This window comes from Petaurus breviceps, unplaced genomic scaffold (assembly GCF_028583685.1).
Source record: "Petaurus breviceps papuanus isolate PSGF00001 unplaced genomic scaffold, PetGlider_PUasm1.0 90792, whole genome shotgun sequence".
In the NCBI taxonomy this organism is placed as follows: Eukaryota; Metazoa; Chordata; class Mammalia; order Diprotodontia; family Petauridae; genus Petaurus; species Petaurus breviceps.
In genome coordinates, this window is record NW_027187347.1 from 8,254,738 (window position 1) to 8,277,458 (window position 22,721).

A 22,721-nucleotide genomic window follows, 5' to 3' on the forward strand; every position below is an offset into this window, starting at 1 on the left:
CAACCACGGTGGCAGCTCCCAGAGTCAAGGTCTGTTTTTCCTTTAAATTGAACAGATTAAAAAACAATTAGATAATTGCAAGAGCCCATTAGAACATAAGTAGAAACATAAAACTCATTGTTTACAAGAATATAATTTCTTTTTTTTTTTTTTAAGCAATTGTGGTTAAGTAACTTGCTCAAGGTTACATGGTCAGGTGTTTCTGGGTGGGTGCTAAGTGTCTGAGCCCAGATTCGATCCCCAGGTCATCCCGACACTGGAGCCAGTGCTCTTACTCACTGTGCTACCTGGCCACCCCAAGAATATCATTTCTAAACACTACAGAGCCAGAGGCCAAGTTCAAAGTCTGTTTTCTGTTTGGCAAATATTTTGTCAACATTCTAATTCCATGTATCAGTCCAAGGCAAAGACTGGTTAAAAAAAAAACACCCAACCATCTGCATCTTTAAAGGTGTGTTGGGGGATGGACAGATTTTATAAAACAGTCTTTCACCTACATTCTTGTTTGAATTTTTTTGGTCAAAGTAACTTCTTTGTCCTGACTACCTAATGATACCAAGGTGAGTCACATAACAGTAATTTTTTTTATGATAAATGTATACATCCTTTAACAAATATGATCATTTCCATATACAAACAACAGAAAAGAGCATTGCATATGAAATTGTGACGCTGAATTATATACAATTTGTTTTATGTATATAATAAATTTTCCACTGTAATTACTATACTATTCTGCCTGTCTCTGTCACTTTCAAAACTTTCTTCATTCTACTATTTTATGTATATATATATATAAAATATATATTTACAAATGTTTCTTTTCTTTCTCTTTTTAAAAATCACTATTACTATCTTCTCCCCTCATAGCTCCATAGCCCTAAGCAAATACAAAACGAAACAAAAACAAAAACAGAAAAATAACTAAAAACCTTCTTTTTGTAACAAATAAGTATCTTCCGGAAAATGTATGTGTGTCAGAAAATGTATGTCTCATTCTGTACTTTTAGTCCACCACTTCTCTGTTAACATGTGGGAAGCATTATCCATGTATTACCAGTCTTATAGAAGAATCATGATGGTTTACTGAATTGATCAGAGTTCTTAAGTCTATCAAAGTTGTTTTTCTTTGTTGCTAACTTGTTTTAGTTGTGTCCAACTCTCTGTGACCCCATTTGGGGTGTTCTTGGCAAAGGTACTAAAATGGTTTGCCATTTCCTTCTCCTGCTCATTTTACAGATAAGGAACTGAGGTAAACAGTTGCCCAGGGTGACACAGCTAGTAAGTGTCTGAGCCAGATTTTAACTCAGGAAGATGAGTCTTCCTGACTTCAGACCTGGCACTCTATCTACTGTGCCGCCTAGCTGCCCTATTTTTTCTTTACAATGTACTTATTGTGTAAATTATTTTTCTGGTTCAGCTTGCTTTGCTCTGATGTCTTCTCATGTTTCTCTGAATCTATCTCTTTTATATTCTTGTGGCATAGTAATATTCCATTACATTCATATATCATAATTCATTCAACCATTGATGGGCATCCATTTCCTTCCCACAACAAAAAAGTGCTGCTATAAAGTTTTTTTTTCTTGGTTTCATACACACACACATACACACACACATGTATGTATATTTTGTATTTATATACATATATATGGAGAGAGAGGGATCTTTCCCCAATTTCCCTATTTCTTTGATCTTTTGGGAAATCTAAGCTTAATAGTAGCATCATTGTCTTAAAGTTTAGTGATTTGAGCAATTTAGAGCCTCTTTGGGTGAAGCTACAAATTCTTTTTTCAGAATGGTTGGACCAGTTCATATCTACAGTATATTAGTGACACATAACATTTAGATACAGGCTCTCCTCTGCTGGCCCTATGAGACTCTACCCTGGTTTTGCCATTATATCTTTGGACAGCTTTTGAAGCCAGCCAGTGCTTTTGGCAACCATTAGCTAAACTGAATTAACGCCTTTCATCCCAGAATCTGCTGTGTGTGTGGTATCTGAGAATTAAAATGAACAAGGCTCAACATTTACAAAGCAAACATAGGTGAACCATCCTGACAGTCTTTAGGGTCATTCATTTGATTTAAGCCTGTTTCTGTTACTTATATTTCTAGTTATACTTACTAGATACAAACTCTGGTCTTGCTTTTGTGTTCCTTCATCATAACACAATACTTTACCTTCTTTCTTTGCAATAGTCATTAAGAATATACAGGTTCTTTTAATTTATTCTCAAGGGCTATTTTGATTTTATTTCCTTTTTTTTTAATTTAGCAAGCTACAGAGATGAAGATGAAAATGAAATACTTGAATTAGCATCTAATAAGACATTCTTGCTCACACTAAAGATTCCAGAAGAGTGTATGACTGAAGAGGACACATTGTCTAACGAGCTCAGTAAAAGGGTAATTGTACCTTTTCATGCACTCTCATTTAGCTGTGAATAGTTAACATCCAGCAGCTCCATAAATATATAACTCTGAAACTGGTTTTGGTCTTGAACTTTTCCTTTTTATTTGGGCAGAAATGAGTTTAGAAGTGTTTTTTATAAATATTTAAAATTCTGTTTAAGTATTTTTGTCATTATTGTAATGAATCCCCACAATAATCTCACTTTATTCTTTTCTCTCCTCTTTGGTCAGTACTAGGTGAATAGTGAATAATAGTGATTGATCCATAGCCAAATGCATGAAGACTGTCCAGATGCCTTGATAGGTTGGGATTGAGCCTGATATTAGACGGATTTGGGGTTTGTTCTCTTGGAACCCTTGCTGTTTCTGGACCCTGAGGGAAATCAGATTTTTACAATGTATATTGATATCTTTTATTTTTATATCACCTTCCCCTTCCTTACTCAGCAAGTCATCCCTTGTAATAAAGATTAAAAGAAGAGAAAAAATCATTTCAGCAAAATGAAATAACATAGAAACTTAGTCTGATACCACCCATGAACCCACTACCTCTATGAAAAAAGGAGACTGGAAGTATATTTACTCCTTTCTTCTCTATAGCCAGCTTTGGTTATTATAATTACATAGAGTTCAGTGAAGAGCCATATTTGATTTGAGATTCTATAATCCAACTACTTTTCTTCCTTGATAATAATTTGGAAGTTTTGATATTTCCATCTAATCCAGGGTGGGGAAGCTGTGACCTCAAGGGCCTTCTATGCCTTGGGTACATCTTTTGACTGAGTCCAAGTTTTACAGAAGTCCTTTTATTGAGGGAGTTTGATCTGTGAAGTTTGGATTCAGTCAAAGGACCCCATTTGAGAACCTAGAGGATAACATGTGGCCTGGAGGCCTTAGTCCCCTTAAGATGGGGAATTTCCATGGGGGCAGCTAGAAGGCACAGTGAATAGAGTATCAGCCCTGGAATCAGGAGGACCTGAGTTCAAATGTGGCCTCAGTCACTTAACACTTACTAGCTGTGTAACCTTGGGCAAGTCACTTAACCCCAGTTGCCTGCCTTCCCCCCTTCAAAAAGACAATTTTTTTTTTAAAAAACACGGGAAATTTCCAGAATTGGATCAGGTACCCTATACAACACTTCTATGAGAATAGGTTCTTTCTGGAAGCTATGGCTTTGACCAGTATCCACTCCTAAATTAAGAAGTTAAACAAAAACTGAATTAGATTTGGGAATTCAGTGAGACTGATTTATCATTTGACTTCCATTTAGCTCTATGTGAGACTTCTGATAGAGGGTGATTTCTTTCCGATTAGCCTACAGACAGCCCCTTTGTGCTCCTAAGGATGACATCTGATGGCTCCTTTTGTGGTGATGTTTGTCTCTTTGGGTAATTTGTTTTTCCTTCTTACTATTTTATATTTCCTGTTAATAGTCTTCATTACGAAATACACCTCTCCATTTGTCTATCCTTAACTCCTTTAGTTTAAGTGTGTGTAATCTAGAAAGTCTTGGTAGGACCTGAATACAGAAACACACCTATGGTATTTACCTCCTAAGAGTAAAATCCTGCCCTGAACTCCATGTTAAAGGCAAACAGGATGTTAATATGTGTCACACTTTATCTCACTGATCCAGAGAACTGGCTGGCGCTGCTATGGGGACAGCTTATTTATGACCATCACGTCCCTGTAAAGGGGATGGGTGGGGCCCATCTTATTCCTAGTTTATAGATGGGAAAAGAAAATAAACCTGAGGCCCAGAAACTTGTCCCTTTATCCCAATAGGGAAACAGGAGCAGAGAAGGGAAATCTTTATAGTCCCAGCCTAAGAGGTGAAAGGAATAGAGAACAGTTGGAAGCCATCTGAATCTGGAGTCGGGGTGGAGAGGACGGGGAAGGCTCTGCCACTTACTGTGTGATGGCCAACTGGTTATTTTGCCTCTTTGGGCCTTCTGTAAAATGAAGGAAGTTGTACTGGATGACTTCTGAAGTCTCTTCCAGCTTTAAGCCTATAATTATCTGTCTTTTTTTTTTCTTAAAAAAATTTTTTTTCAATTACTTGTAAAAATTTTTAATGCTCATTTTAAAAAAATTGAGTTTCAAATACTCTCCCTCTCCCCTTCCTATTCTCCTTCATTGAAAAGGCAAGCAATTTGATATAGGTTATGTGTTTGCAGTCATGCAAAAAGATTTTCGTATTAGTCATGTTGTAAAAGAAAACCCAGGACCCGCCCCCCCCCCAACCCCAAACAAACAAACAAGAAAAATAACAAAAGTTTAAAAAAAAGTTTGCTTCAATTTGCATTCAAACTCCATAAGTTCTTTCTCTGTAGGTGGATAATATTTTTCATCGTAAATCCTTTGGAATTGTCTTGGATCATTGTATTGCTGAGAACAGCTAGGTCATTCATAGCTGATCATCATATAATATTGCTGTTACTGTGGTTACTCTTCTCCTGGTTCTGCTCACTTCCTTTGTAAGTCCTTCCAGGTTTTCCTGAGGGTATCCTGCTCATTCTTTCTTATAGCACAATAGTATTCAATCACAATCATATAGCACAACTTGTTCAGCCATTTCCAAATTGATGGGTATCCCCACAATTTCCAATTTTTTTCTACCATGAAAAGAGCTGCTATAAATGTTTTTATACATATAGCTTCTCTTTCTTTTTTTTTATTTCTGTCTTTTCTTCCTCCCTCCCTCCCTCTCTTTTCTTCCTTCCTTCTTTCCTTCCTTCCTTCCTTCCTTCCTTCCTTCCTTCCTTCCTTCCTTCCTTCCTTCCTTCCTTCCTTCCCCTTCCTTCCTTCCTTCTTTCCTTCCTTCCTTCCTTCCTTCCTTCTTTCTCTCCTTAGGATACAGGATACAGACCTAGTCATATCGATATTGCTAAGTCAAAGGGTATATACAATTTTACAGCCCTTTGGGCATAGTTCCAAACGAGTCTGTTTTCTTTCTTCTGTTTGCCATCCTTCCTTTCTTATGCCAGTTTCTAGGTATTCTTGGAGACAGATGAATAATGAGAGTTTGGGGGCAGTGTGGGAGGTATCCCCTTCCTGGTTTAATGTGTGTTGCAAGATGCAGTATTCCTTAACTTTCTCCCAATAACCTCCCAGTTTTTTCTTCCCTCTACTATTAGTGGTTTGGTCTAAGATTCTTATATTATTTTGGACACTATTCTAAACATTCAGTGAAGTACATACACCATTTTAAAGATAAGACATCAAAAAATTAGTTCCACTTAATTTTCTTGCCAGTTCTTTGTGCTCCCTGTATTAAGGCCAAGTCTGTTTCTGCCTTGCCTAGAAAGTTGGTGATGAAATCTCTGATAGCTGGAGTCCTGGGGTTGTTTTCCTTTGAGTCAGAGTGAGTAACAATCTCCTTGCTTCACACTCTCGGTTAAGTATCAGAGAGAGTTTTGTTTGATTTCCACATAGAAGTGTATATGATTGAGAGCTAGCATTGTGTATTAGAGAACTGACCTCAAAACCTCAGGAAGGTCTGGGTTTGAGGCCTGTCCCTTACATGGGTATTAGCTGTGTGGCCCTGGGTAAGTCATTTGATTTCTAGGTGTTCTGGGCAACTTCCTAACACTGTAAGTTGCAGAAAAGTTGCCAGTCTTCATTGGTAGAGAGAGTTTTCTTACCTGGGAATTCCCTTTTTCAGCGAAATCATGCATTTAGTCCTATCCCTATCCCATATGTCTTTTTATCAACTACTCCCCTTCCAAGACCCCAATGTGCTTGGATTTCAGCTACAAATATGACAGCTAAAGAAGCTTAATAACTGCAGGTACTGTGATGATTCCTTATTCCAGGGAGTGGGTGGAATGTCCTTTGATATTCTGTATTGGGCTGGGGACAGAGTATGAGGCAGATTCTTCTCTCTCCCCTAGCAGTTTCTTTAATGCTCTTGTGGGTCAGTGGAGTCTATGGTATGTGGTCATGAAGGCCATCCCATCCTAGCCCCATCTCAACCACAGGCACATCTATGGATGCTGGGATGATGATTCCAGAAAAATTTCAGAGATGAGGATGCAGGCTGGGCCAAGTCTGGGACCTAACCTGGTCTCTCATGGAGAAAAGACAGACTGTATAGGAAGGTACTTTAGAGGGCCAGATAAACCTAAGCTGGTCTTATCATGATTGCTCCCAGAGTTTGGCTATGGGTCCAGTTAAGTCTGGGAGGCAGAAACTATTCAGGAGAAACTTGGGGACAGACATGGAGTAAGTGCAGGTTTTAAGGGAACATTTAGGCTTGATCCAGGAAACAATCAGGAAGGCCTTAAGTGCAAATTTTGACCAAATAAATTGCAAACGAATGTGTTTGACACAAGTATTGAAAAACACTAAACTCAGTTTTTTAAAAAAGTAGTGATCTGTAAAATGCTCTGGTTCTAAAGAGATAGAAATATACTTAATGCAGCTCCATTCCTTCAAATTTTAGGAATTTTTCTAATAGAGTGACAAATATTTTATTTAATCAAAAGACTTGTCTCCTTTTCTGGCCCCAGAGAAGCAGGGTGACTCAGATTTTATATAGAAGATTAGGGAGTGAGGTAGACTAAAGTCTTTTGTTAGCTGTATCACTACCTTTTTGTGACTTTCCATCCTATCTCTGTATTTCTATTTTTCCTTTGGTCATGGGATGCTCTCAATTCTAATCAACAACACTACTAAACTGAAAAGGTTTCATTGTACTGTATAAAGGATGTCATGTTGGTTAGTTGATCCCTTTGGATTCAGTAGGAAATGAATTTTTTTAAAGTTATTTTTTGGGTCATATCTTTCCCTTTCTCTGACTTTATATAATATTAATAACAACAATAATAGCGATGTTAGTATTTGTTTAGTGCTTTAAGGTTTGTGAAAGGTAAGAGCCATTATTACCATCCCTATTTTTATAGATGAGGAAGTGAAAACAGACAGAGGTTAAGTGACTTGCCCAGAGTCAAACAGCTAAGTGTCTGAGACTGGATCTGAATTTGGATCTTCCTGACCCCAGATCCATTGCTCTGTCCATTGTATCACCTAAATTATGAACTTATAAATATACTAATACACGACTAAAGTAGAATTTCTTTGGGAAGAAATTGTTTTGCATTTTAGGATGAGGAAATAATCTATCCTTTCTCCTCCCTCCACAGCTCACAAATGTATACAGTTCATCTCCAGCTCTGAGCCGATATTTTGCTTCACTTGAAACAGGAGACTCCAGGTAAGAATGTGCAGCAGTCTTTAGAAATTTGGGGCTCATAATGGCTTTTTATAAAGGCGTGGTGGCATAGCAGATAGAGACTTGGTCTTGGAGTCAGGAAGACCTACCTTTCTCCTAACACATGTTGGTTTGTGACCCTAGGCAAGTCATTTAATCAAGCTTTCAGTGCCCCCAGGCAATTTAATAAGGTGCATAGAATTTGAAGACTGACATGGGTAGGAGTTTCAAATCTAGAAGTTCCCTATAACAATGAAAATCACACATCTACTTCCTATTTCCTATCCCCATGGCATTATTGTGATGTTTCATCAAAGTTCAACCAAAGGAAGGTTTTCTTCTTGGCAAGGGTCTTGTGAAGGAGATTCTTTTTTTTTTGTTATTTAAAAAATTTTTTTTTGCTTTTTGGAGGGCAGTTGGGGTTAAGTGACTTGCCCAAGGTCACACGGCTAGTTTTGTGTGTGTGTGTGTGTGTGTGTGTGTGTGTGTGTGTGTGTGTGTGTTAAATGTCTGAGGCCGGATTTGAACTCAGGTCCTCCTGACTCCAGGTCCAGTGCTCTACTCACTGTACCACCTAGCTGCCCCGTGAAGGAGATTCTTGAGTTTTTCCCCAGAAGTTTAAGAATATGCACTAGCTACTAGATTATCTGAGATGATTTTCTGGCTGGAAAGTAGACTATGAAGTTCCTTACAGTACAAAACAAATGCAATTGTACAAGTGTTTTGGAAAAGTGATTGGGTAAAGGATGTGAATGAGCATTCATCCTTCACACCTAATAGGTATGTTTATGCAGGACAGAAATAGTCATAGCACCAGGAAGGCAGTATAATTCTGGTAATCATATGTACTTTTGAGGAACTCAGGTATTTATCTACCTGATCGATTCAGCATCCCTGGGACCTACAAGAAGCGATAGGAATGACTTTCCATTTTCCTGGAGGACTAATGGAGACCCCCCAAATTTTAATAGCAAAAGTCCTAGTTTCTCAATATTTCAATAACCCCTATTCATGGCCTTCTCTAAGGTATGACAAATGACGACACAGGAGAAAAAGAAAAGATTTTTAAGGCAGGAAAGAACCTTCTTTAAAATCTAATCCAAATGAGCAGAATGGACAATTGCATTGAGGGCAATATGATATTCCCAAAGGAGCACTCCAGAATTGGAGTCAAGAGACCTAGATTCAAAACCTCACTCTGGCACACACTAGCCATCATCTCTCTGTACCTCCGTTTCCTAATCTGTACTTCACAATGTGGTCACAAGAAAAACCACTTTGTAAATCTTAGAATACTACAGAAATGTTGCTGCTGTTACTCAAATACTCAAGCAGGTTTTGCCTTCTCATCATCTAATGAGATATTCTCACCAGTGATGAAGATCAAAACCCAAGCCATGCCTGTCCATCCTTTATGATCTCCAATAAGTTTTCCACAGAGGGGTCTATCCAGTATGCCGGAGGCCTTCCTGACATCAAGAGGGTGCTCATGGAATTCTTGGGTTCTTCACCTGTCATGCCTTATGCACTCTTCTCTTCCTATCACACCTTTCCCTGATGACATCATTTACTCATGGTCTTCAAAGGTCATATGTTGATCATATGTTTAGTTCATACCCACTCTACCCTTTTCCATTGCCCTGTGAAATACACATATACATATGATTACATATGCATGTTCTCTCCCCCTATGGAACGTAGGGCTGGTAGGTGGTGCAGTAGAGAGTACCAAGCCTGGAGTCAGGAAGACTCATCTTCTGGTCAAATTACTTACCTATGTTTGGCTCAGTTTCCTTATTTGTAAAGATGAGTTGAAGAAGGAAATGGCAAACCACTCCAGTATCTTTGCCAAGAAAACCCCAAATGGGGTCACAAAGATTGGACACGACTGAAACGACTGAACAATAGCAGAATGTAATTTCCTTGAAAGCAAAGACTGCTTCATTTAGGGGCAGTGTGACATAATGAAAAGTGGGCTTTCTAGCAGCATCTCTCACAAAGGCCCCCTTCTCTCCTCTGGCACTGCCACAGCTGTGGTGCAGACCCTCATCCCCTCCCATCTACACTACTGCAGCACCCTGCTGGTTGGCCTTCCTGCTTCAAGTCTCTCCCCACTCCAGACCATCTTCTACTCAGTCAAATTAATCTTCCCAAAACACAGGTTTGACCATGTCACTCACTCCCCATTCAATAAACTCCGATGGCGCCCTATTTTCTCCATAGTAAAATATAAAATCTTCTGCTTAGATTTGAAAGCCCTTCATAGCTTGACCTTTTCCTACTTTTCCAGACTCCCTAAACCTCTCTCCCCTATATATACTGTGTGAACCAGTGACCCTGGCCTCTTTGCTGTTCCTCACCCATGACACCCCCTGTCTCACTTATTGGTGTTTACACTGTCCCCTTGCCCCCATTCCCAGAATGCTCTCCCTCCTCACCACAGCCTTCCAGCTTCCCTGACTTCCTTCAAGTCCCAGCTAATTCCTGCCTTCTGAAACAAGCTTTTGCCTGTCCTGCTTAGACCTGGTGCCTTCCCTGTGAGGCCACCGCCAGTTTATTTGATACGGAACCTTATTTGTACATATTATCGTTTATACATATCATTTGTGCATATTATTTATTTATACGCATTACATTTTGCACATACATTAATATTTACATGTTATCCCTCACATTATGTTGTGGGCTTCTCCAGGGTCAGGGTTCTTTCTGCCTTTCTTAGGATCCACAGTGTTTGCTTGACCCACAGTAGACACTTGATAAATGCTCATTGGTTTGCTTACTACCTGTGTGACTGAGCAAATCATGTAACCTTGCTTGGACTTCGTTTTTCAGGTGTAAAATGAAAGCATAGTATTAAGTGACCTCCAAGATCCCTCATACATTTAAATCTCTGATCTCTGATCCCCCATCACCATTGCTGTTTAAACCTTACATCCCTGGCAAGTCCCACCCTCCTGAAGCTCTACCCAATGGCCCACCTTAGGGGAATTTGAATTATGGCTGAGTGGGTACCCTACCGCTCCCAGCTAAGTCTTTCCCCTTTTGCTTCTGCACTGGTCTTCAAGGTAGAAAGCCTTGTTTTGTGATTGCTTTGCTTAGTGCCCAACCCTATTCATAACTCAGCCTGTGGGTGTAAGTTCAAGTCCAAGGCCAGATGAGGAAATGAGGCCCAGAGAAAGGAAAGGACTTCCTCAAGGTTGGGCAGAGGTAGGAGCAGAACCGAAACTAGAATCTAGATCTCTTTTCTGATTATGCCAGTCTTCTCCGGTAGGACATTCACTGGGAGAATTAATGATAAGGCTAGGGACATGAATGATGGTGAGGAGGTAGTGGTGGGGGTTTGAACAAGCTGGCTACTCCCACCTCTTTAGCTAACTTGCCACTCCACGGCCTACAAGAATCTCCCAGCTGGTCAAACCCTTGACAAAGAGAACAGCACCGTCAGCTCTCATTTCTTTATTGCTTTATCATGCCACAACTATATTGCATCTGCTTCTCCAGGCAGCCCTTGAGGTATATGAGGCAAGAATGATTGTCCTGGTAGCTCCTCTTAAAGGGATGGCTATTATTAAAAATAATTAGAGGAAGGAAGAGGTTTCATGAGGTGTGAAACTCAGGGTAATTGGATTCTAAAGTCCAGAGCTTAGGAGCCCTGGGTGAGAAAGTACAAAGAAGCAAATTGAAGCTTTTGAGTCAATAAAAATTGGTTAAGCACCCACAATACCGCAGGCACTATACTAAACAGTAGAGATACAAGGAAAAGTCAAATATTGTTTTCTGCTCCCGGCCCTTCCAGCAAAAAAGAAGCTGAGGGACTTTTTCCCCTAAAGCTGTGATTCTGTGCAGTCATTCGGTCTGGGCCTCTGTCTGTAGAAGGCCAATGGGAAGGTGGCCACTAGAGGATGCCATTTACCCATTCATCTTAAACCTCAATTACTTCCTACACTTGAATTTCTGCAGGATATTACCTTGAGAGGATATTACCAAGTGGGCCCATCTGTCACTTTTCTTAATTGTTATTGCTGAAACTCTATTTGAGTCACCTTGAAGCAATGGAGCAAGATAGGAGTTGTGGCTAGGGTTAAATATTTAGGTCACATTTAACTAGGATTTAAAATCATTAATTAACTCATCCCCACAGTATTTTACTTTATAGGTTGAGGCTGAAGCCCAGAGAAATGCAGTAACTTTTAAGAGGTCACATAGGGGGGCAGCCAGGTAGCACAGCGAGTAAGAGCACTGGCTCCAGTGTTGGGATGACCTGGGGATCGAATCTGGGCTCAGACACTTAGCACCCACCCAGAAACACCTGGCCGTATAACCTTGAGCAAGTTACTTAACCCCGATTGCTTAAAAAAAAAAAAAAAAGTCACATAGGCAGGTATGTAGCAGAGCTGAGGATTCAAACCCAGATCCTTTGACTCCAAATCCAGAGCTCTTCCCACTGTACTACCCTGCCTATTTGCTTCCAGTCTGAACCATATGAAAAACTATAGAAGTCTATTATTACACTGGCAAGGAATTCTCTATCTTGAAACAGACTACTCAGTATGTTGGATGCTGCCATTCTGTTTTGAGTTTAGGGTGCACAGTTCCTCTGAAGGACTTCCTTCTCCCTATCCTCACACCATACCCCTCCAGCATCTGTCAGAGGAGAGGGAAGAATTACCCTATGATCATATGGACCCAGTTTAGACTGGGTCAACTCACTTTGTGGGTCATACCTACCTCATACTTATTATAACTGTGAATCAGGTAAAAGGTACATTAACATGTATGATTGCTATCATATTGCTTGCCTTTTCAAAGGGTGGGAACATGACTGGAGAGAGGGTGAGAATTTAAAACTCAAAATTTAAAAAAATGAATGCGAAAAATAAATTTATTTTTTTTTCCAAAAAGATATATTAAGGAGAAAAATGGAGAGGAAAAGAGACTTAAAAGGAGGTGTGGGGGGGGGCGGGTGTTATGAATAGTTATATGCATGAATAATATTGGAATGAATGAAAAGCCCTGAGAGACTGAGTTTCTGGGTAATTAATAATCAATTTATTAATTAGGCTACTTGGCAATCAATAAATTGATGGTCAGTGGTTTCTCTGGTAACCAGAGACACCAAGGGAGACCCAGAGATGCCTTCTGAAAGGGAATTCTCCTGACAAGAGAAAGTCAATCTTGATTGGTGGACATTTAATGAGGAGGTGGGCTAAAAGTCTTCAGCTCTTTCTGCTTGAAGGAGGCTTGATCCAGAAACTTAGCCTCTGGCAATCTGGGAAGGGAGAAGCCATCTCAACCTGGACCTGCTTGGCTAGTTTTCTCCTTTATGAGTCGGGTCACACTAAACTCTAATAGTAGAGGACCAAGGACTAGGGTTCCTTCCCTTAAGGTAAGGGCTTGCCCTGAATGAATTTTGTTTATACTCTAAATAGAAATTAAGTGTTCTAATCCTGTGGGTTCCTGCCCAAGATTAACTAATTTGTTCCTTCAGAGTAATGAGTAATTTTATCAATCTGTCCTTCAAAACATTGACTTTAATAAGAGCTGGGCTGAGGAATGTAATGAGGGAATGGAGAAAAGCCTAGATTACAAATTAATAATTAGTTATTGATATAATAGTGTAATAATAATTTCTCTCAATATATTTAAACTTATTATACAGATATAAGCTAAGTCACTTCAGCTCTACCCCAGCTAGGGTAGAAATGGAGCATGAATAGTATAGCATATGTCCTGATGAATATAATTTCTCCTCAAGGAAAGGCATTTTTGATATCTCCTTTCCCACATGTACATGTTACTCAGAAGGCATCATGGGGTAGTAAAAAAAAAACAAAACACCAAAAGCTTTGGACTTTGGGTCAGGAAAACCTGGGTTCTAAAGGCAGTTTTCCAATTTGTATAAACATGATTATGTCACTTTCTCCCCAAGCCTCAGTTTCCCCATCTTTAAAATGGGGAGACTCATAGCTGTAACATATTTCACAAGGTTTATGGGGGGTGGAAATCTAGTGATATAACATTCATAGAGCACTTTTTCAACTTTAAAGCATTTTAGAAATAAGAAGTAATATGAAAAATTAAAAGTGATTCTATTGTCCAGTGTGTGTTCTGTGTGCGTTTACTGTCTGTTCAGAAGTGACAATTCCACCATGGAATACCATATCCACTTTGCGGTTCCATCAGAGGATGACATCTTTATGAAGTACATGATGAGTGAGGAGTTAGTGCTGGGCATTTTACGTCAAGATTTTCATGATCAGAGTGTGTCGGGCTGTGAGACTCTGGGGACTGATCCAACTTCTCTCTCACTCTCCTGTAAGTATAGTGGGCATGACAGAGGGAAAAGTGTAGAGAAAAAACATGGGTGCTGAAACTAAACATTAACAATAACAACCAGTATTTATGTAGTGCTTGAAGATTTGCCAAGAGCTTTACAAATATCTCATTTTATCCTCACAACAACCATGGGGCATAGATATAATCATTATCCTCATTTTACAGATGAAATAACTGAAGCAGAGGTTAAATGACTGGTCCAGGGTCACACAGCCAGTAAGTATCTGAGGCCATATTTAAACTTGGTTCTTTCTGACTAGTGGTCTACCAGGGTGTGGAACTTATGGCCTTGAGGCCACTTGTGGCCCTCTAGGTCCTCAAGGGTAGTCTTTTGAGTCCAAATTTTACAGAACAAATCCTTTTATTAAGAGGATTTGTTTGGTGAAGTTTGGATTCAGTCAGAGGGCTGCACTTGAGGACCTAGAGGGCCACACATGACCTTGAGGCCACAGAATTCCCACTCCTGGTAGACACTAGACTACCTAACTGCCTCACGGAAACATGAGTTCTCTTCCCAAGTCAATTAGTCCTACATTCTAAGACATTAACCCAGTGGTGTATATTGCCCATGACTTAATACCTCCAGTAACTTTTCTACGCAAACAGTAGGGAAAATAGATTGGAAAGAGGAGAAACTAGAGGTGGGAAAACCAATTAGGAGGCTTTAATAATAACAGTAATCTAGATATGAAGACATAAATCTAGATATGAAGATGGGCAGCCAGGTGGCATCATAGAGCACAGACCACTGGGCCTGGAGTCAAGACGACTCATCTTCCTGAATTCAAATCTGGCCTCAGTCACTTCCTAGCTGTGTGACCCTGGGCAAGTCACTTCACCCTGTTTGCCTCAGTTTCTTCATCTTTAAAATGAACTGGAGAATGAAATGCCAAACCACTCTAGTATTTTTGCCAAGAAAACCCCAAATGGGAACACTGAAAAATGACTGAACGACAAGATATGAAGAAACGAGAACTTGAATGAGACTTAGCTGCAAAGAGGGACCAGCTGTAAGAAATATTTTAGGGACAGTATACAAGATTTGTCATCGATTAGATGTGTGGGATGAGGAGGAAGGAATGAAATGAAAAGTTTTGAGTTTGGAGGAGTTCTGAGCAGAGATGGTGGTATTTTAAACACAAATGTCAGGGTGAAGGTTAGATGTTATATTTTTTAAAGAGGGTAAAGAATTCTGTTTTGGTCAATTCATCTGTGAGGTGCTAGTAGGCCATCCAAGAGGAAATGTCTTCATATCACGGCGAAAATTTATTTTATCTGTGCTTTAAATTAAGCCACTGTTCACAGCCAGACCACTAGAATCCAGCTGGTTTGGATTAACTCAGCATAGGCTTAATTTAATTTACTATTCAGTAATCTAAACACTGAGACAGCTTCACATCTGTGAACAATCAAGTTGATTGATCATAAACACAGACCTTTCTGTCCTAGACAAGTGTTTAAAGTTAAGAGAATGTCTTGGAGACTGTTAAAATCTAAGTACAAGGATCCAGGAGACCAGAGGATCAAGGCCTTTCTCTGTGATGAATGAATTTTGTGACCCTGGGCTAGTCACTTAACCCCTTTAGTTCTTAGTTCCTCATATGTGAAAAAGAGGCAGTGGTGAGAGCTATTTTCAGCTCTAATTATCTGTAAACCTTTCACCAGGGCAGGTAGGTGTCAAAGTATATAGAGCGTTAGGCCTATGAGTAAGGAAGACCTGAGTTCAAATACTAGCTCAGATACTAACTAACTGTATGACCATGGGAAAGTCACTTAACCCTGTTTGCCTCAATTTCCTCATTTGTAAAATGAGCTGGAAAAGGAAATGGCAAACCATTCCAGTATCTTTGTCAAGAAAACCCCAAATGGGGTTCATGAAGAGTCAGACATGACTGAACAACAAAACCTTTCAACCTCTTTGTTTTTAAGATAGTTTTTAGTTGTGTCCAACTCTTCATGAACCTTTTTGGGGTTTTCTTGGTTAATAAGTATCTGAGGTAGGATTTGAACTCAGGAAGAGAAGTCTTCCTGATTCCATCCACTGGGTCACCTAGCTGCCCCTCTTTCTTTGCATTCTAATAATTCCATTAAACTTTTTTTCTTTCTTATCACTTTCATCAATTCAATCTTTTTCTAGTCCTTTCTACAATTCTCTCCTCTGATTATTCTCCACAAATTTAAAATTCATCTTCCTTATAGACAAATGACTCCACCACAACTTGCATTTCTTCTGCCATTTTGTCAAAATCGTTTTTTTTTCTTTTAATGGAAGCATGATTCTTATCTTCTTCCTATATGTTATTGAAACAAGGTTTGATTATATATTGGAAATCCTTATAATTCAGGCCTGCTAGCATTATACATTAACCAAAATTTCTCTGACTATAAAAGAAATTCTTGGCTTTACATCCTTGGTCCTGTGAACCTATCTTTAGTCAATAGTCAGCCAACAAACATTGATCAAGCATCTACTTTGTGCCCAGAGCAGTGCTAACAGCTGAACATACAAAGAAAGGTAAATGATAGTCCTTGCTCTCAAGGAGCTTACAGTCTACTGCTTGGTACTTCTTTTTCTCTTTAGTCATTGATGTGTACATGTGCTTTTCCCACCTCATTTTATCTATATTTATATTCTTAGTGCCTAACAGCACATTGTATGTAGCAGATACTCAAACATGTTAATTTGATCAATGTTCAAGCATCATGATGCTGACCAGCAAAAAGGCGACTTGGTCTACAGAGGGTCAATCTTAGCTGAAAATGAGAGGTGGTTTGGAGCTTAATCATGAGCAACCACTGAGAGGAAGAAAGGCTATTTGATTACTATTTATGGATGAAATAACAATATTTTGTGATTGCCTTATTGAGGAGAAAAAAGATTAATGCATTAAAGATGAATTAAGATTTTGTGTATGACAGCTGAGGGGAGAGAAAAAATTGGGAGATCTGGAAAACCTTAGGCAAAAGAAATGCAAAATTCTAGAGTAACAAAAAATAAGTTATTAAGGGTATATCTGAAGATTGGGTGAAAAAAATTACGATGAGGGTTATAGGAGGCAATATAGCATGATGGAAAGAGGAGTGGAGCTGGGAATAAGGAGACTTGGGTTTGGGTCCCACCTCTGACTACTTACTAAGAGTCTGATAAGGGTAAACGCTTTAACTTCCCTTAGTTTCCTCATCTGTAAAATGGGCTAATACTTGCACCACCTACCTTAGCTTTATTGCGAATATACTTTGTAAGGTACAAAGCACTGTATAAACATGAAATGTTCTTTATTGAGGAAAATTATTATATGTGTATATATGGATGTGTATACATATGCATATATATGTGTGTGACAAATGATAGTTGACTGTTTAGATCATATAAATCTATATATTTTAATTTATCATATTAAATACTGTGCACGTCAGCCACATGATAAAAATGTTTGGTTTCTTTTAGAATGTTTAGAGTTTATTTTTCAGTTTCATCTTCTATTTTATTCATCCATTTGGGAATTGATGAAGTTTAGATATTTTAAAAACAGTTGTGATTTGGATTCTAGGTCTCACCTTACGCACTGTTATACTTTTGTAGACTATTTAGTACATACATAGGATGTCCCAAATACATACATAAGATGTTTTAGTGCAGTTTTCTGTCATTAAAAAAAGACCTGGTGTATGTGTGTGTGTGTGTGTGTGTGTGTGTGTGTGTGTGTGTGGTGGAGAAGAGACTTTTGATTTTTGTTTAGGAGCTGAGGTTAGGAAAAATTGAGTAAATAAAAAATAAAAATACCTTTTTAAAAATGACTCCTTAAAAAAAAAACAATAGTTGAACTTTAATAATGGAATTTTTTCTTTTTTTTTTTTCCAGAGTGAAATGGAGTCAGACCCTTGGTTTCTGAAGGCCATAGTCTTCTAAGTATCTGTTACTTTTCTGGAAAGGAAAAACTCATTTCACTCTAGAGACAGCAATCTGCTTACACCATCATTCTGAAGACTGCTAACTAGAGACTCAAACATTGTTCTCTGGGTTTCCAGAAGAACCCAAAGGACTTATCCTGCCATAGTTGAGCAGAATGTTATTACAGGCACAGAGATACTCTCTCCAATGTCTGGAGAGTAAAGAAAACACCATCTCCTGCAGCCAGTCAGGACAATGTGTCCCCCGGAATAGCAGAATAGCCCTGGCCGTACAGGCTTGTAAAGGCAGATGGGAGTGGGAGGAAATTCTTGTGCTTGTGCCCAGTGGCCTGTCTCCTCCCCAAATAACAGCATTTCTCATGCACATTTTCCCAGGAGGGAAGGCTGATGCATTTCCAATTATCATTTGAAACAACCCTTGTAGGCAATTGGTAGCTCACTCCTCCACTGGGCCCCTGATGGGGGAAAGAATGCTTGAGATCTCCTAGTGATGAAGGGAATAATTGAGTCAATTACTATAGGTTTCTGGACAGCCTGTGGGGACTATATGCTCTGCCTCTTCTTAATAGAGGTGTTCTTTACTTTGGGGTAGTACAAAGTAGTGAGTAATGAAGCTGTGATCACATGCATGAGATAGGAGACCCTAGTATACTGTTTGTCATGCTCATTTGTGGTACCTTGTTTTTGTGCTATAACATAGCCTTCTTTTTCTAATGTTTCTCAGTATATTGATTCTGGTATCTGGGTTACCCTATTTGGGAACTGAGGGCGGCTAGGTGGTGCAATGGATAGACCACTGGGCCTAGAGTCAGGAAGACTCATCTTCCTGAGTTCAAATCTGACCTCAGACATTTAATAGCTGTGTGACCCTGGGCAAGTCACTTAACCCTGTTTGCCTCAGTTTCCTCATCTATAAAATAAGCTGAAGAAGGAAATGGCAAACAAATCCAATATCTTTGCCAAGGAAACCCTAACTGGGTCACACAGAGTTGAGCATGACTAAAAAAACAAATCAACAAAGACCCACTAAGATGACCTAGCATTTGGGACCATATCATGTACGGGAGGTTTTTTTGTTCACCTCTGTCTTAGTGCTATCTTTGACGCCCCTCCCTGCTTCAGTCAGTTTACATGTTCAGCCTAATTTCTCATTATTTGGGAGTATTGACTAATCTAGCATATAATGTATTTATTTATAAGAGGCAGGATGATATAGCAGAAAGAACACTAGGCTTGGTAGTCAGGGAGTTGAAACCCTATGTACCTACTAGCTGTGTGACCCTGGGCAAATAACTTCTCTCTTCCTTAGTTCTCTTATTGGTAAAATGAGAACAATAGAACTTACCTCACTGAGTTATTAGGGTAGTTAGGTGGCACAGTGGGTAGAGTACCAGACCTGGAGTCAAGAAGGATCATCTTCCTGAGTTCAAATCTAGCCTCGGACACTTACTAACTGTGTGACCCTGGGCAAGTCACTTAACCCTGTTTGCCTCAGTTTCCTCATCTGTAAAATGAACTGGAGAAGGAAATGACAAAACACTCTAGTATCTTTGCCAAGAAAATCCCAAATGATGAGTCAGACAAGACTGAAATGAATGAACAACAGCACTGAGTTGTGTTGAGGATAAATTGGCAAAAGTGTGCAAAGAGCTTTGAAAAACTTGAAGTATTTGATAAATGGGATCTGCTATTGTTGATTGAAAGATAATCTCTCATAAATATATGATTGATTATCCATTGCTTCCAAATACTAAGGTATTGGCACTGGCCTGAAGAGGTAAACTGACACCACTGTAAAATAGAAGGCATTCTCCTAATTGCACCAAGATTCACTTTATAAGCTAATCAGCCTGTGACTCAGTAGCACCACCTCGTGGTTGTCACTAGAACACAGGGTCTGCAGTCTATCACTGTGATTTCATATTGTTGAGGAGATTCCTCTAGTGTTTTCCACAAAGAAATGTTTCATGGTTAAAACAAAAAATGAAGGATCCTTGGACTTGATTGCCTTCGAGTTAAGTTGAAGTCAGAAGTCAGTGAGATGGATGAGTGTTTGTGAATCTCTCACTACTCTCCGTGCAATAGATGTGTCTGCAAAACTGAGACCAAATGTGGGCAACTTTTTATGCTCATTAAAGGCATTTAAGGCAGCATTGTGTGATGGACAGATGGCTGGCCTTTGAGTCTGGGACACATAGGCTCACCCTGACACCTACTAGCTGTGTGACCGGGGACAAGTCACTTAATCTCATGGTTCTCTAGGCTACTCTCTAGGATTGTTAATTGAAGAGAAGGTTCTGATATAAATTGGTGGAGGAAGTTTTCTTGAAGGAGAGTTTACCAACACCAATGAAATCACAGGTCCAGTTCCTACCCTATTTATGTACCTTGCAAGACTCTGTGGAATGTGAATGTTTTCTTTCATTCATAAGAAGATAATTACTTTAATTTGGAGTTGTTTTTTCAGTGACAGTTCCTTAATTAAATTATGTGGTATTTTCCTTCTTTGTTATGTTTGTGTATGTTTTACATGTAAAAATGCAAAGTTTGTGAATTTTACAAGATGAAACTTGTTTTTTAGAGGGAGGATGATCTAAGTATTTCTTGCTGTAAATTATTTTACGTTATATCCCTAGTCATCTTTTTCTCTCTCTCTCTCTTTTTAACTGTTAGAGGCTTGGAATTTGGGTGGGGGGGGAGAGAGAGAGAGAGAAAGAGAGAGAGAGAGAGAGAGAGAGAGAGAGAGAGAGAGAGAGAGAGAGAGAGAGAGAGAATGTGTTCATGGTACAAAGAACATACTAAAACCAATGACTTAATTTCCCTGCCAGGTAAATTCCTCCAGGTGCAGCTAGGTGATGTAGTGGATAAAATGTCAGGCTTGGAGTCAGGAAGGCTAATATTCCTGAGTTCAAATGTGGCTTCAGATATTTACTAGCTGTGTGACTCTGGGCAAGTCACTTAACCCTGTTTGCCTTAGTTTCCTCATCTACAAAATGAGCTGAAGAAGGCAATAGCAAACCACTCCAGTATCTTTGCCAAGGAAACTCCCGATGATGTCACAAAGTTAGACACAAAGGAAAAGCAACTCAACAACAAATTCCTCTAAGAATATGGTAACGGTGCAATAGGCTTAGATCTATGATTCAGTTTCAGTATCTGTGGACTTCCTTGTTGATCTTTGGCTATCTATTTTAAATATATACAATTTTCTCCTCTCCTCATTCCTGGAATGGGCAACAGAACTGGTAAGATCCCCACACTGGGAGTCATGCCCTTGAACCCTGGCACAAATGGAACTCTGCTGTAAGATAGATAGCACCTCTGTGAAGAGGGGAAGGCCATATTCTCATCACCACCCCAACCACATTCATTTAGAGAGGGACTCCTAGAGGTTTGTCCTAGTCTTTTACCCACATAATTAGAACAAGGCAGGGCAGCTAGGTGGTGCAGTGGATAGAGCACCCTGGAGTTGGGAGGACCTGAGTTCAAATGCAACCTCAGACACTAACTAGTTGTTTGACCCTGGGCAAGTCACTTAACTCCAATTGCCCTCCTCCTCCTCCCCCCCAAAAAAAAGAACAAGAACAAGACCAGACTTGGATTCAGGAAGATCCAAGTTCAAGTGCTTTGCTCTAGATTACAGAGCAAATTAGTAGCAGGGCTAGGAGCTGAGCCTAGATCTCATGACTCCCAGGAGAGTGGTTGAAAATCAACTGCAAAGGTTCTTTAGGTGGTGAGGTAAATAGACTACTGAACTTGAAATTAAGAAAATTCAGGTTCAAATCCAGTCATGGATACTAGCTGAGTGACTCTGGGCAAATCTTTTAAACTCTGTCTGCCAGTCTTCATCTGTAAAAGAAAAGAATAGCCCCTATCTATCTTCCTGGGTTGTTGGGAGAATAAAATGAGATCTGTAAAATGCTTTGCAAACCTTAGAGAGCTATAGAAATGCTAGTTAGTATAAGTATTAAGCAATAAAATGCCCCAACAGTTAACATCCTGGCCCAGAAATAGCAAGGTTATAAATACTTTCAACTTGGTCCCCTATGATGAGAGTGACTGAAAGTAAGTAGTCAGCAGAGTGAACACTGCTCCTTGTGCCTAGAAGATGCTAAACGTATAGTTGCACAAAGAGTTTGTAGAATGCTTGGAAGGAAATTTAGGGAGAGCAGTGTGGGTTATGCTCATTCCCTTAATAAACTGTCAAAAACCAAGACGGACCATGTGGTCAGCTGACATTGTCAAGCTGAGCCAGGAATGGAACGATTCAACCCTAAAAGAACACAAACTTTCACCAATCTTCATTTTTTTAGTACAGGGGTATAATCTCCGTGATTCACCTTCAGTGGTCTCTTCCTGCACATAATGGGTTTCACCCAAGCTGGTCAGGCTTAGAAATGAGTAAGACCAAACTCTCACATTGGCACTAGGTTCCCTTGTTTTCACTTGGCTTTGCTTTGCTTCTTTGCACTGTGTTTAAAAAAGATTTATTTATTTGTGAACATGTGGTTACTTAGAGGTTCTAGGTATGAGACCAGAAAGGAAACCACAAGTGGGCCTGTGTGCTGGATAGCTGCATTTACAAGAATGTGGGGAAAGAATACTAGCATGGAGATTATAGGGTCTAAAGACAGAAGGGACCTTAGTCATGAGTCTAGTCCAGGCTTTTTTTGGAGATGAGGAAACCGAGACCCAGAGGAGAGGCTACTTGGTCAAGGCCACATAGGTAGCAAATAAGAGAGCTGTCATTTGAAACACCACATCCAGGGCTGTTTCCACTTACCATGCTGCCAAACGACTGAAAAGTCGGTGCGGGATATATTTATGACCTTGAGAAAGTAAT

General features: G+C 39.5%; 1 protein-coding gene across 2 annotated transcripts in view; it reads left to right on the forward strand.

The window, feature by feature from the left end:
- CUNH3orf52 (chromosome unknown C3orf52 homolog) overlaps positions 1-20,379 on the forward strand; it is a 48,730-nt gene extending 28,351 nt beyond the window's left edge. The window contains exons 3-6 of one of the 2 annotated variants that reach the window (XM_069069831.1): positions 2,279-2,409; positions 7,560-7,630; positions 13,731-13,945; positions 17,829-20,379. In XM_069069831.1, the coding sequence (XP_068925932.1) occupies positions 2,279-2,409; positions 7,560-7,630; positions 13,731-13,945; positions 17,829-17,830 (419 nt within the window). In that variant the 3' untranslated portion in view covers positions 17,831-20,379. The remainder of the gene's footprint in view (positions 1-2,278; positions 2,410-7,559; positions 7,631-13,730; positions 13,946-17,828) is intronic. The other variant, XM_069069832.1, reaches the window with a different exon arrangement.
- The last annotated feature ends 2,342 nt before the right edge of the window (positions 20,380-22,721 follow it).